Raw genomic sequence first — 15,874 nt, 5'->3', positions numbered from 1 at the left:
AGAAATATTTACAACATTATTGATTGTATTCCTCGGACTGTCTTTTTCTATCCCTGCGGCCAAATTACAATTACCCAATTGTATTGTCTCATCCCTTCCCTTTCTCCTTCATCCCCACCCCCTCCCGACTAGCAACCCTCAGTTCTTCCTCTGTGTCTCTGAGACTATCTCCATCCACTTCTCCCATCCATTCCAAAAACTAGACGTTTTAATTTTTAATACAGGACTTTAAGAAGATGAGATGAAGCAAACTATGAAGGATATACAGTAAGTTCTAGATTCTCGTGTTCTGTACCTCTTCTTTAAGGAATAGCGAACTCGTCACCAGTACCAGCGCTGACTGCTACATGTCTAGCATGGAACTTCCTAATGTGGGTTGGATGTGGTTGGAATAATCCATGCCGAGATATCCCAGTTTTACTTCAGGCATTTACTACCAAGTTCTTAGTTTTCACTGCTTAGGTATTTCTTCAATGAGCAGTCTACAGGATGGCATCTTTAGCATTGGTTTCTTTGGAAGAGTTCACACTAGAACACTTTGCGCTGTGTCGTGTGTGCCCATGTGATGCTGTGGGTCCCAAATACCCTGTTACCTGAATACACGTTCCCTTGTATTCTCTCTGATATGATCCACTTGCTCTCATCTCCTTGAATAGAGCCAGGAGCTTGATTTCTGAAGAACTGAAGTCCTTCTAATTCCAGGGAGTTCAACATTTTCTTTTTCTTTTCAATGCGTTTGTGCAAGAAAAAGACATTTTATCTTTCTAAAGATGTATTTGATTCTGTGGTATGACTGAGTTCACCTGGGAGGTTCTTCTGCCTTATGTGGCATTGGCTGGGGTCACTCGGGCAGCCGTGTTCAGCTAGGAGCTCGTCTGGGGCGGGAACCTCTGGCACGTCAGCTGGGGTGTCTGGAATGGCTGGGGGCTGGCCAGGCCCCTCTAATAGCCTGGTTGGATTTTTTTAATGGCTCAAGGGCTCCAAGAGCAGCCAGGTTCCCAGGTCCTAACTATGTCATCCTGCCTTGCAAAGCCATTTTTGTGAAGGGAATGATCAGTGGTGTCACAGAAGCCAATAAAGATGAGCGCGGGGAAAAGGCTACCGGTTGGATGACTGGGAGGTGCTGGTAAGAAAAAGACAGTTTCAAAAAGCAATGGTGTCTAGGGCTGGATGGCAAGGGGGCTGAGTCATTGCCAGCATCCAGCTCTCTTTCCTGGGGGAATTCCTTGGACACTGGTGCTAGTGAGATGCTCTTTTATAAACATTTTATGGACAATTAACATTGGAAAACTGCCTGGGATAACCCTCCTCTGATATGTTATAATGCATGTTAGCTTACAAAAGACTTCGAAAAGTAGGGCCATAAGAACACCTATTTGAAGCCGGGGACAGAGAGATGTATCCACAGTGGCCAATGTCCTGAGCGCCTCCCTCGGCCCCGTGTGGCAGTCTTACAGGCAGTCCCTGTCGGGGGAGCTGCAGACCAGGGGCACACACTGGGGCTAATCACTTTGCTCCCCAAGGGCTTTATTTGGGCAGACTGTCCTCACCACCATCTGGACTGCCTCTCAGAAGGCATCTTCTCTACTGCCTGGCTAGAGCTGCAAAGAAAGGGACAGATCCCACTTTGGTAAAAAGGACAGGGAAAGGCCATCAACAAAGACAGACTTAGAGTTTATTTTGTATTTTTAAAAAATAAATACGCTTTAGGGCCGGCCAAGTGGCACATTGGTTAAGAGCTGGCTTGGGACGCCAGAGGCCCTAGTTCGGATCCCACCTATGAAGGCCAGTGGCACTGCCCTCCACAGCTAAGATGCTGAACAAGAGCTCAACCTGGAGCTGGGCTGCCGTGAGTCTCTGGCGACGGTGTAGGCTGCAGCCCCTGTGGCAGTGGGTTGTCATGGGCTACCGTGTGTAGCCAGCAGCCACCGTGAGCGGCCGTCCAGAAGTCGGCGACTGATCTGCCTCGCCCGGGAAGAGCACAGTGATGGTGCCAACTTGGGCCAGTGAGGCAATGTCCTCCACAACTAGACTGAAGAACAAAGGACAGCAACTTGTCTGTTTCCATCCCCCAATTCCCCAATAAGAATCTTTAAATAAAAAGCAAAAAAACTATTTCTTGTTCTTTAAGTCAAGAACATTATACAAAGAAAAAGAAAAAAAAAGAACACCTGTTTAACTTTGTTTAATCAGTTTTTGTGACACTTGACCATGGATCTTTTACTTTTTGTTAAGCCCTACAAATAAATTGAACACACTAGGATTTTTTATAAATTTTACAAAGCTGGGTTCATACTCTATATTCTATTTTGTAACATGAAAAGGCAGTATAGTATATTTTCCAAGGAGTTAATCGTATACCCTTTTTTGCTATGAAGAATCAAATATTAGTATTATGTTTCTTAAAAGCAAAGTTTGGATAACGTTTTAAACCTTACATTTCTAGCTTTCAAGAGATGGCAGTCTTGCTTTGGAGTATAATTGCTGTCACTGTTGATGTTTTATAAAATGTTAACTTGTAACTGCATTGAACTGTACAACAGATTCTGAATAATATTTTAGCATTTCACTCCTTTACAGATGAGAAGAGGGAGGTGAAAGGAAGTACACCAGCAGGATGGTGAAGGTTAGTTTATAAGATATTTGCCTCCATTTTAATAGTGAATACAAGTTGGTGTTACTGATTTCTGTTTCTGGGCAAGAGGTTCAAATTCAAAATCATTGCTTTATGCTTTAACATGAAAACCTTTGGAAGTATTTATGGATTCTCTATTTGGCTATAGAACCCCATGGTAACTTGTGTGTTAGTGAGGTGTGGCAAAAAAATCAGTTACAAGATGTAATCATCACAAAATAAGAATTTTTATTTATGGCAAACACATACTGGATTCCTACTATGTGTGAACCATAATAGATGAGGTTGGCTGAAATATTTTTGGCATTTTTAAAAACTCTCCCTTAGAATAAAACTTTTGCTACATTTGTGATGGATTCTCTAAATTGTCTTGTGAATGTTTCCTTCTCCTCCCTTGGCAACAAATAAGGAACTACTATAAAATAAGTAACAGGAAGGAATTAAAAATAGGGATTTGGCAAGTTCAAAACAGATTTAAGGGGCCTTGATAAATCACACTGCTTCTAGATGACACCGTTGTATCATGAGATTATTTTGATCTAAGGGGCTCAATCTGAGGTGGGTTTGGGGGTGCATTAGTCCAGCAGGTGGGTTTCTGGTAGGCAGTGTGACGTGGGAGAAGCAGTGCTGGCCTGAATGCCCACACCTGTGAGGTCTCACCTACATCTGCAACCAGCCAGTTCAGGGGGTAGAGTGGGGGATTCATCGCTTCAGGTTCCATTTCTTCCTCCATAAAAGTAGGGGCATTTTTCTCACTCCACAGTCCCCTGATTTAGTCCTATATTTTCTGACTTGATTCAGCTGTTCAGTTATTGAAATATTTTAATGAATATGGTGCATATCATCTTAAAACCCTATTTAAGATGTATATGCTAAAAAGAAAAAAAGACAGAGCCTCAGAATAAAACAGGCCCTTCCAAAGACCAGTCAGTAATCTAGAGGCACTGAGAAATTAATACCCCACCGAAAGCACTATAGTAACCAAAGAAAGGGTAGAGATAATGTGGTTTTTGTGTCACAGAAATTGTGCACATTTAATAGAGGGAATAATATGGCCAAGATAAATGAACAAAATAATAATGGAAGTAAAATGAGAATTACAGATGACAATGTATTGATTATCAGGCACTTATTGTATCCTGAGTTTATATACAGTAATACCTTGGTTTGTGAGCATAATTCATTCTGGAAACAAACTACTTGCATTGCAAGACATCGCTTGTTTACCACGTTAAAATGTATTAGAAATGTTTGCTTGTCTTGCAGAACACTCACAAACCATGTTACTTGCAACCCAAGGTTTTACTGCATGTTTATATCTTACATATTTGTAAGAAAAGTGTATGTATATGTATGACATATATATATATATATATATATATATATATATAATTATAGGTCATGACCTATTTAGTGGGTTGTGACCAACATTACTAAAATAAAAGATCAGAATGCATCGTGTGTAGTAATGGTAAGTGTTGTATGAAATTTTTTATGCACGCGCATGGTGTGCAAACACATTTACCTGTGTACTACATCACAGTGTGAAATGTATTTCTTTTTTTTAAAAAAAGCTCAAACCCATCGGCTCCAAGGCAAGTCATTGTTTTCAATCGGCAACCTTGGTGTTACGAGCACCACGCTCTAACCCACTGAGCCAACCGGCCACCCATCGGCAGCTCAACTCCAAGTCAAGTAGTTGTTTCAATCTAGTTGTGGAGGGCGCAGCTCCTTGGCCCATGTGGGAATCGAACCGGTAACCTTGGTGGTATGAGCCTGTGCTCTAACCACCTGAGTTAACTGGCCACCCGCTGTAAAATGTATTTCTAACTGGGTCAGGGTCATTGATGGAAAGAGTATACTCAGTACAAATTAAGATGCCTACTTGAGCTGTTCTTAGTTTTTAATTCCTCTGAATGTTTTAGTAATTTTTTTCTTCATTGTTTTTCTAAATTATATTTGTAAAACAAACAAAAAAACGAACAAAAAAAATGTTTGAGAGTCCGTTGTTGCTCTTTTAGTTTAGCCTGGAAAAGGGCCTCAGGACATGGCCAATGGCTAAGGGATTTCGGGCGCCATCTCGTGGCCTTTGGGTTACAGTGCAGCATACTCCCTTTAATAGATAATTTGCAAACTCTGTTTCTGATGTTCTGACTGAACTATACAAATAACCAGAGCTTGAAGATAACGAAACCACACATGCAGATTCAATTCTTACCTTCTGTCTAACCTTGGCCAATCAACTCTAAAGTATGTGCTATTTCCCAGTAGACCATGAGGAAAACCAGTCAATGCTCCATCTCTTTGAGATTGGGTTACAAGTATGTACTGTGCTTTTATATAAGGACAGTGCACTCGTAGGTGATACGGCCTTCAGTGGAGGAGTAGGAAATGGGCTTACACTCCCCTTCTCTGTGACACCTTCCCTCATTGCTATCTCTCTTTGTAATTGCTTATGCTCGCCTTAAGAGCCACCACAGGTGTCCATGTTTTTAGCATTTATTACACCATATTGCTGCTTTCATTTGGGGGACTGTGGGCTTCTTGAGGGAAGAGATTGTGCAATATCCTTTTATCCACATTGCCTAGCAAAGTACTTTGCCTATGGTATAGGTAATAAATATTTTCTGTATGAACAAATGCACGATTTAGGTGGATTTGGGTGTTCGACTTGGCCTTTTTTTTTTTTTAGCTGAGCCATCCTGCCACCTGTTGGCAGCTCAGCGGCAGCTCAGCTTGGGCTGGGAATTGAACGGGTGACCCTGTTGCTCAGAGCTCAAACTCTTGAGCGAGCTCTTAACCAATTGAACCACTCAGCTGGCCCATTTGACTTGGGTTTTGAATTTGTTAATTTAGAAATTGTAAGGTTAAGCCTCAGGAAGGTGGATCTTTAAAACTTTTTTTAGGTTTTTACATAAGTACACATTATGCCAAAATTGTGTGTTAATATGTTAATAATGGAATTGGTAAAAGTTGCTTTGCTATCTAAGAGTAACTACATCGAAACTATGCTAAACATTTTCTTTCATTTTAAAAGCTAGGTAAAAATTTTAGAGTTTATAGACGTGTGTATGTGTGTATGTATACACTCACAGAAGCATATGTATCTCTTTCTCCTGACATGGAGACTTTTATGGAACTGTTTACCTGAAATACACATTTTATCACATTTATATATTCATAACTGTTCAAATATATTTCAGTGACATAGTGTTGTCAGAAAGTTCATGGGTAATGAAATACAAGGATGTATTCCATGATATCAAATGGGGAGTTACGGTACACAAACATCATTAAATAATAAAATAGTGGTTAATGTATTTGAGAACAGAATGTACAACCTGGAAGTCTGCTGACAGATGGAAAGTTTAGGATGTAGGATTTGATGTGCCCTTGGTCGGAGAAGAGATGATGGGATGAGGACTGATTCCTCGCATGAGAGTCTGGGGACTAGGAAATCCCTGGAAAGCTCAGGATACTGGCAAGGCCTACCCGGGACCAGAAACTGGAGGGAGAAGCGTGGAGTACAGATGTCATATACTTATATACTAGTGCACTGGAAAGACATTGCCTAGTGCATTTCATAGAAACTTCAAACCACCTCTTGAACTATTATTTTGGATAAACTTCTGTCACGGCATGGTCTGTCCTGCTGCAGAGGCAGCTACTGAACTACAGTGGGCTCCTCCTTTCTCTAACCTGTTGGCAGCTATCTCTAGAGGGGTTTCTCAGCCTTAACACCATTGACATCTTGGGCCGGCTAAGTCTTTGTTCAGAGACTGGCCTGTCCATTGTAGGATGCTCAGCAGCACCCTTGGCCTCTACCCACTAGATGCCAGCAGCATTCACAGCTGTGACAGCCAAAAACATCTCCAGACATTACCGTGTCCCCTGGGGGGAGCAGCACTGCTCTAGATTCTGGTAAGTCTGCGCATTCCAGGAATATTCTCCTGTAGGTGTGTCCCGGTCAGGCCCAGGCCCACCCTTTCCAGCAGGGAGGGGATGGTCCTTCCTGAACACTGTCTTATCAGTCTTCTGTAAACAAGATCATCTTAAGGATAGAAGTTTGGACCTGTAGGTTTTCAGAAGTCAGCTATTTGAAGGGGTAGTTTATAAAAGGCACTGAGAAGGAGTGCATTTAATGCTGTTTTAGTCATGGCTCTGTACATTACCCAATTAATATGAAAGTGGTGAGTCAGGATTTGTGTTCACTTACTTGTAGGTCCCCAGAAATTACTCCACTATCAAGACCTGCTTCAGTAGTCAAATACTAAGCTCCGCAAAGACAGAAAGTTGTTTTTGGTTACTGATATATGCCAAGTGTGTATAGTGGGTGATCAAGTTGCTGAATGGTGAATGAAATACTGACTGGCTTTTTCGAATGGATCCAAAAATAGCTGTCCTCCTTGTAAACATACCGAACGTGAGGTTAGAAAAGCACCATCGAATGGAAACTATTAATCAAGAAGATACAGGCTTATTCCACGAGTAAAAATATTTGTACATTTTCAGATTGGAAAGAAATCTGAGACTAGGATTCCTGTTGTATCAGACGTATTGGTGAAGTTGTCACAAACCTGTTTGAACACCAAATTACTATCCGTCTTCAACTTTCCTAATAGGTTGGCTTCAAAAATTTCAACTCTGAGCTAGCATTTGAAACATACTTTGCTGTAGCAAAGCGGTAAAAATGGCAGTTGGATTCCCATGTCCATGTCCAAATGCCTGTCACTGATCATCTGCCATTTATGACAGAACTCAGCGAGTTTCAGCCAGGAGGCCAGTAATACCCCCAGTTCTAGTGATGGCTTCCCCCAGGGTGATGAGAGGGGATTCACAAATTCTCTTGGGTCTCAGGTTCCTTAACTACATGGCACATCTGTAGATAATTATGACAAAGTAATTGTCATATTAGGGTGGCAAATGGGTTGATGAAGTAGCGCCCGAGTTCAGCATTGTATGTGGTCATTTGTGAAAAATTGGCTACATACACATGCATTTAGGGATTTAACTTTTGTTAAACTAAATACAAACATATAAGTTGTTTCTTAAAAATTTGGTACAAGTTGAAAACATGAATTTAAAGAAAAGCGGAGGTGTCCAAAGGGCTTTATGGTGTACAGAGCAGTGAGCTCTGGGGTCAGCTGTCCCTACCAGATATCGGGAAGATGACTGTGCTCACCACCTATTCTTCTTTCCTGCCACCCTCAAAGGTACAGAGAGCCATAGTGGAGTGATAGGAGCCCAGAAACTACGATGAGCCTGTCTGGGTTCAAAGTCTGAGTCTACCTTTGCCAGCTAGCTGTGTGACTCTGGGTAAGTAGTTTATCTGAGCTTTAGTTTCCTTGTCTGTGAAATAAAGAACTCAAAGAGTTGCTGTAAGGATTAAGTAATATTCCTAACCTGCCTAGTACAACACCAGCTGGCACATAGCATGTACTGCGTAAATGGTAATCATTGTTGTTACCAGTCTGATTCAATCTGACATTTCTTATCTTGGAAAGAGAAAAAATAACTGCCTATCTTTTGGCATTAGTGTCTAACATGAACACTAAATATCTTTGGGCCCTAATATGGACTTTTATATTCCCTAAGAAATTAATTTTGTAACACAATGTGGTAGTAAACAGTGTACTTTATTGAGGATGTTCAAGCATCATGACCTGAAGTATTTTTCAGTTCAGCTTATCGAAATACTTCAGTTTTCCTGCTGGATCTGGGATTATCTGTTAAAAGAAAAAAAGCAAATTACTAATTTTAAAAGCTAAAGTACATCATTGGTCACTTGACATTAGTTGCCCATTTCTTAACTAAAGAAATTTTTTTGTGTACCAAATTATGTCATCTGTATACAGTAAAAACTGAATTTGTCCTACCTACTAATGTCAGCTATCCCACAAGGCAAATAATCTGTTAATAAATTAACATCTGTACTCAGGCACCCCCAGATTTACTTACAACTCTTCTCTTGGCCACCAGGCTTTCATGGCATCTTCAGGTTTGATCTAATTAAACCAAACACATTAAGAGAGCATGGCTACAGATGTTAATATATCTCTAAAATCATCTGCTGATTGAAATGCTGGCATGCCATAACAACCTGAAAAGGGGGCAGTGTGTTCAAATGGCTGTTTTGGGATTCTAGAATGCAACCTTTTAATCTCAAACTGCAAAGTAAAAAAAATACGCAAATACAACTTAAAGTATTACTTTCAGCAAATTCTTTTTTTTTTTTCTTTCAGCTGAGCCATCCTGCTACCTGTTGGCAGCTCAGCGGCTGCTCAGCTCGGGCTGGACTCGAACCGCTGTTGCTCAGAGCTCAAACTCTTGAGCGAGCTCTTAACCAACTGAGCCACTCGGCCGGCCCCTTTAAAGTATTACTTTCAATAACTATTTAGTGACTGAACTAATAGTCTGAATGAAAAAATTTGCTTCCTATTAGATTACAGCCTTAGAAACCTAGATTTATTTTTGAAATTTCCATATCAATTGACCTCATATTAACTGTTACTTGGTAGTTATAGGTAAAGTACATCTAGCCCTACACATAAAAAAACCCTTGTAATCAGCTCACCATAGTTCTATATGTGTTTTCTTCTGAATTTTTCTTTAGCATAAAGTAAACATTACCTAGCTTTTCAGGCATCACTTCAAGGAGTATTGTGCCTGCCAATTTCTAACCTTGACGCACTTCAGTTCAATTTGCAAACACTTATGGAATAACTACTTTGTGCCAAGAGTGTGCTGGGCAGCAGGGGATACAAGGATAACTACCCAAGTCCCCGGCTTTAAGGCTCATACAAGCACGTGGGGAAGTTGTCCGTGTACATAACCGTTTCGATGTAATGCACAATATGATTGTGTATGACAAGGTCCATGTGACTCAGTGGAGGCTGAGATGGCATTAGGGACGTCTCAGAGCAGAGCTGGCATTTAAGTTGGTCTTGAAAGAGGAGGAGAATGCAGAGGAAGGGGTCAGGTATTCCAGGTTTTAGAAAGACCCGAGCAAAAGCAAAAAAGGTGTGAGTCACGTGATTTGGTGGGAGCACAGTGTGAGTGACTCAGAGGGAAGATGAGGCAGGAGGGACCTATGGAGACAAAGAATGCCTGTGCCTGCATCGGACTTTGTCCTGTGAGTGCTGGCGAGCCGCTGAAAGCTGCTCATCTGGAGAATGACATGCATTGGAGAAGAGAGAACCTGAGGTCAGGGAGACAAATGAGGGGGCATGTGCAATCTACCGGGGAGACCTGAGGGAGATGGAGATGAAAAGTTCATCTAGCTTCAAAGAAACACCACCACAAACTCTTTTTGATCCTGTATCCCCCCTCTCCAGCTACTTTCTGTCCTTCTTCCCTTCACAGCTGCATTTCTGGAACCAGGTCTGGAACTTCATCTCCTTTTCCTCATCCTGCCCTCACCCCATCCTCAAACCACTGCAAACTAGCTGCTGCCCTCACCATGTTCACCAGTGATGCCACATCACCCAGCCAGTTCATCGTACTCCAGTTCCCCATGCCACGTGACGCTGGCATTCCTCTCCCATTCCTCGTAGCTCGCTCTATTCCTGCAGCCCCGGCCCCATTTCTGTTCCTTGGACATGCTAATCTGGTTCCTGCCTTAGGTTTTCTGCCCTTGCTGTTTCTGCGCAGCTCTAGGCAGGCCTGGCTCCCTCTGTTCACTCCCGTTTCAACTCAGATGTCTCCTTAGAGGTCTTCTCTGACCACTTTATCCCTCCCCAGGCACTATCCTATCAGCTCCTATCAGCCTGTTTTTGAAAGCATTTGCCATAGTAAAATGAGACTGTAACTGTGAGGGCAGGGACCTTGGCTGTGGTGTTCACTAATAAATACCTTCTGGCTATCCTAATAGTTTGAATAGTTGCCATATAGCAGGTGCTCTAGAAATGTCTGTTGAGAGAATGCCCATAAAAACAGAGTAAATGGTGGTTGCCAGGGGCTGGGGTAGGGGAAATGGGGAGACGCTGATCCCAGGGTACAAGCCTTCAGTTTTTTTTTTTTTTTAGCTGAGCCATCCTGCCACCTGTTGGCAGCTCAGTGGCAGCTCAGCTTGGGCCGGGACTCGAATTGCTGTTGCTCAAAGCCCGCACTCTTGAGCGAGCTCTTAACTGAGTTACTCGGCTGGCCTTACAAACCTTCAGTTTTAAGGTGAGTAAGTTCTGGGGAGCTAATGTATAGCATGGTGACTATAATTAGTAGTTTTACACATTTGAAATTTGCTAAAAGTCAATCTTAAGCCTTCCCACCACACACATAAAAAGGTAACTATGTGAGGTGATGGATTTGTTAATTAAGCTGATTGTGGTAATCATTTCATAGTGTATACATATATCAAATCATCACATTGTACACGTTAAATATATACAATTCTGTTTGTCATTTATGCCTCAGTAAAGCTGGGAAGAAAAAATGAATGCCCAAACACAGTATGTGATAACACATGTGCATGTTACTGGAGAGAGAATCCATGGTTTTCACCAGATTCTCAAAGGGGTTTGTGCCCCTGCCTGCCCCACCCCCCAAAGTTAACCAAGTGGTTAGTCAATGTTTTCGGAAATGTAAAATCCTCGCCTTGTAATAGCCTTCGTAGTTAATTTGTACTTCTTGGGAGCCCCTGCTGATCTCTCAGCACATGCCCATGGCTGATGGTGATGTTACTCATCAGTACTGTTGGTTTGCTACAGCCCCAGGGGGAAGTGCCCCCTAGCTTCAAGACCTGTCCAGAAATGCTTTCTAAGGCTTCTCGGGTAATGCTTGCAGTACCTGATTCCTATTTCTATCTGTGAGCCTCACAATCAATAATTATAAACTAACCTAATGACTAATTTATTATTGAAAGTACCTAGTGCTCAAAGTACCTTTAATGCGTGACTTCAAATCCCCTTTGAGAACCATCCAATCTATATAGAGGTGAAGGAATGTATACTGTAACATTAAATTTGACTCCCAAGGGCAAAGCTGTTTTGCAAAGCCATCTAAAACTGGTTCAAAACCAATGAAATGTTACTTTACCTAATCTGAGTGAGGTCACACAGTGAATTTCTACCTCTCATTGTCTATGGCTAATGGTACTATTGTTTGTTTGCTTTGGTTTGCTGAGGAAAAAAGTCTTAGGAGCCTGTTTTTCTTTTATCCTAAGATAATGATTCTTCATTGATGCTCTAGTATTTTTCAATTTCATAACTATAGTTTGTGTAAAACTCTTGATAGTTAGAAGATAACATGTTAGTTAAAAAAGGTTCAAGCAAGTTTCCACCTTGTATTTTGGCCAGAGACTATTTCAGGGATTGTCTATAAATTATACAGCCTCCCTAAATGAAAGAATGTCCTTGTTTCAATCTTTTTTTCCTTCAAATAAGAAGGAGAGAATCATTAGCTTCAGTGTTCATTAAGCCAGATTTTCTCCAAAGCTTTTTACTATGTATAGAAAGGTTTTGCTTGTGACTGTTTTCTTTGCCAAAGTACAGGAAGAAATTCCATATGTGATCTATGTGATCTCTAAGACTTCTGAGATCTCCACTGTTCCCGTTTTTGTTGTTTTTATTGATATATTTCCCTGGATACGTGGCTTGAAAATTCACAGCATGGAGCCCATCTGCTTTCTCCGGTTTCAGTTACTCTCCCTACAGCTCAAAGAATGCCTGTGCTTTTCTGATTTTTGCCTAGAAAGTTTGTTTACTTCATTTACAAAATCAAGACAGTACCATTACAAGGAAGGATTATCTTAAGGTTGGCATTTTTGTTGGGCCCCCTCCATCCCCTTAACAGAAAAATGAGTTTGACTTACTGTTTCACTACCAGGTTTCCAACCAGCAGGGCAGACTGAAAGGAAAAAAATTGGCAAAAGACAGTTTAAAAACAGAGTTCAGTTCTCTTAGCGACTCTTGGCTTTACTTTTTCCAAATGAAACTGAAAATACAGCCAATATTAATGAGAACATTTCTAGGCCACTGAACAATTCTGTTAGCTTGCCTGCTCACACCAAGGAATTTTAGTCATGGGGCTTATCAGCAGGCAGCTAATTATTTTCATTTTTGCCACTTTTGTTTAGTTACATTTACAATAGAAGAAATCAAACTGAGTGTTCCTCTAATAAAGTTGGAAAGTTTGTGAATCTGGTGACCTGAAATGTCTGGGCACGGCAAAAATCTCTCTGAATTTACATAAACTTACAATAAGCTTATTTGCTATTTCCTGCAGTATTTTGCACTGATGCCATGGTTTGCTGTTTGTCAAGAGATTTTAAAATTATTCAGAAAGTAGGATATCCCCTTGATTTGGAATGCACCCTGACCCAGGCACTGAGTTACACTTTTGAAAGGAATAGAAAACATATGTTCTCTTTTTAGCAAAACCTGACCTTTTCCATTTAGCTACCGTGAAAACCCGGAGTGAAAGGATGAACTGATAGATTGCTAGTGTGATCCTGAATTATGTTGAGGAGAACAATCTCAATCAAATAACGTAAACATGCAAATAAATCCTACATCACTACATATTGCCAGACTGGCACATTTTAAGTTTAAGAAACATAATTTGAAAACTTGTAGTAGAGGAAACTTTTCTCTGAGCTTATCCACAAGGACTATACAAATAATTAATATTTTTGCATCTTATTCAGTAAGTAGATTACTGGTATTTTGTTTAAAGCACTTTAAACAATAATTTGATCTGTTAAAAAGATTGGCTAATAATTTGAAAATAATCAGAAGACTTTGGAACCGTCTGAATTACTTTTAGGAAAGAAATCAAACTAATTAGGCTGCTGTCTCTCAAACGAAAAAATCCAAAGGCTACGATGTTTAGAAGGGTACCTTCTCCATGTTTGTCGGTGTACTGGAATGCTTGAACCAAACGAAGTGTCTCATCCACTGATCTACCCACAGGAAGGTCATTCAGAGTAATCTGTCTCAGGATTCCTTTGTCATCGATAATGAAGAGACCTCTGTAAAACAGAAGAGTGGCAGAGGTGAGGCCATTTCATTTCAGTTAAGATGAATAATGTGAATCCCTGTACCATCCACACAGGATTGTTACGCAGAGCCAACAACACACTACCTACCTGACTGGTACACACACACTTACCTCATACCCACACTTACCTACTATATAATTTGGGATTATCCTTGTGAAATAGTAGCTTTACATTTTGTTTTTGTCTGTGAAATGTGCTGTAGTATTTACAGCTGAATCTTCACATGTACTAGGTTTGGGATTTTACTGCACTGTAAATGAAAAGATAAAACTACACAGCAAAACCTTTTTGGTGAAAGAGTGGCCCATCTTGCTCATCACTAGCTGTTTAGAACATCTTCCTATTTCCTTTTTCAGTGGTGGAAAAAGACAAAATCACCAATATAAGGAAGTTGCCTTTCCCTCTAAATCTCTGTATGTGTGATTCATTTCTATGGCTTGGGGAATAATGTAGTTTGACCAAAAAGACCTGTTATTGAGATAGGGGTGGCATTGCAAGAGTTAAAGTAGACTAGAGATAAACAAAAGTTTTCAAAAGACTTCATTTTCTATTTATTTAAGTCAATATGGATTTCAACCCAATACTTATTTGGAGTAGAAAAAGATCTCAGGTACTGGGATAATTGCTTGTGTACAAGTATTATAAATAATGATGATATATATTTTAATAGAAACACATGCAATTACTTATCTATTCCATGAAATCTTATATCATACATATTAAACATTACTAAACTATTCCTGCTTATCCTACATTTTTTGAATGAACAACTTGATGTCTGAACTAACTAAGGGCTCACTTTCCTTGGGCCAGGTCAACTTGCCAAACTTGGGCAAAACTGTTAATTATTGTTCTTTGGGTGTTCTTTCTTTCTTTCTTTTTTTAAAGATTTTATTGGGGAATTGGGAGAGGGGAACAGCGCTGGGGAATCGGGGGAAGGGGAACAGATAAGTTGCTGTTTTGTTCCTCAGTCTAGTTGTGGAGGACGTCGCCCCACTGGCTCAAGCTGGCACCATCATTACGCTCTTCCTGGGCGAGGCAGATCAGTCGCCAGCCTCTAGACGGCCGCTCACCGCGGCTGCTGGCTGCTCACCGCGGCTGCTGGCTGCTCACGCTGGCTGCTGGCTACACACGGTAGCTCATGGCAACCCACTGCAGCAGGGGCTGCAGCCCACGCCGTCGCCGGCAACCCACAGCAGCCCAGCCCCAGGTCGAGCCGCTGTTCACCATCTTAGCTGCAGAGGGCAGTATCACTGGCCCCCATATGTGGGATCTGAACCGGGACCCTCTGGCATCCCAAGCCAGCTCTTAACCATCGCGCCACTCGGCCGGCCCTGGGTGTTCTTTCATGTAGCTACTTTGACAGTTGAAAATTGTTGTCAGTGGTGATCAGGTCTGATCTGAAGTGAGCCTGGTGTGAAATTTTGAGCTTGCCTCTGTAACACATCATACCAACATATCACACAAAAACAAATCTGCCTTTTCTTTGGTAGCAAATTCTAGCTTTTGTTTTCTGTTTTGACTTTGTGAATTGATTCTTTGGTAGGCTTTAAGACATTTGCCATACTTGGTGTAATATGTATGCATGTCTCTTCCATAGAGAAAATACAGGTTATTCTTATGAAAAATCAGAAAATAAAATGGCAACAGACATCTCAGTAACAACCCCAGAAGCTAAAGGTAGCAGGGCAATGCTTTCAAATGTTTTCAGGAAAAGGCCTTTCACTCTAGAATTCTATACCCAGCCAAATTATTAATCAACATGAAAGGAGAATAAAAACATTTTCTGACATGGAAGGCCTCAACCATCTTACCTTCCAATGATCTTTTACTAGGAAGCAATGAAGCTGTTCTTCACTCAAACAAGGGATTAAATAAAGAAGGCAGGCAGGCATGGGAGCCAGAAAATTAAGGGAAAGGGGCAGTAACTGCTAATGGGCGTGTGGTTTCTTTTGATGTGATGAAAATATTCTAAAACTGATTGTGGTGATAGTTGCACAACTCTTTGAATATAGTAAAAAAGACTGAATTGTATGCTTTATATTGGGTGAGTTGTATGGTATGATATATCTCAATGAAGCTGTTCTTAAAAAAACAGGATTGGGCCGGCCGAGTCGCGCGATGGTTAAGAACTGGCTTGGGACGCCAGAGGGCCCCGGTTCGGATCCCACATGAGGGCCAGTGACACTGCCCTCTACAGCTAAGATGCTGAACAACAACAGCTCAACCTGGAGCTGGGCTGCCGT

The 15,874-nt window shown here is 41.2% G+C and overlaps 1 protein-coding gene across 2 annotated transcripts in view; it reads right to left on the bottom strand.

Moving 5' to 3' along the window:
• Positions 1-8,252: 8,252 nt before the first annotated feature.
• The window catches only part of PRDX4 (peroxiredoxin 4), a 17,722-nt gene continuing 10,100 nt past the window's right edge, over positions 8,253-15,874 (bottom strand). The window contains exons 5-8 of one of the 2 annotated variants that reach the window (XM_019626542.1): positions 13,468-13,598; positions 12,441-12,475; positions 8,594-8,640; positions 8,269-8,361 (exon numbers count right to left, since the gene is read on the bottom strand). In XM_019626542.1, the coding sequence (XP_019482087.1) occupies positions 8,358-8,361; positions 8,594-8,640; positions 12,441-12,475; positions 13,468-13,598 (217 nt within the window). In that variant the 3' untranslated portion in view covers positions 8,269-8,357. Of the gene's footprint in view, positions 8,362-8,593; positions 8,641-12,440; positions 12,476-13,467; positions 13,599-15,874 lie in introns of both variants that reach the window. The other variant, XM_019626543.1, reaches the window with a different exon arrangement.

Source organism: Hipposideros armiger, unplaced genomic scaffold (assembly GCF_001890085.2).
Source record: "Hipposideros armiger isolate ML-2016 unplaced genomic scaffold, ASM189008v1 scaffold_682, whole genome shotgun sequence".
In the NCBI taxonomy this organism is placed as follows: Eukaryota; Metazoa; Chordata; class Mammalia; order Chiroptera; family Hipposideridae; genus Hipposideros; species Hipposideros armiger.
This window is presented reverse-complemented; position numbering and strand designations above follow the sequence as displayed.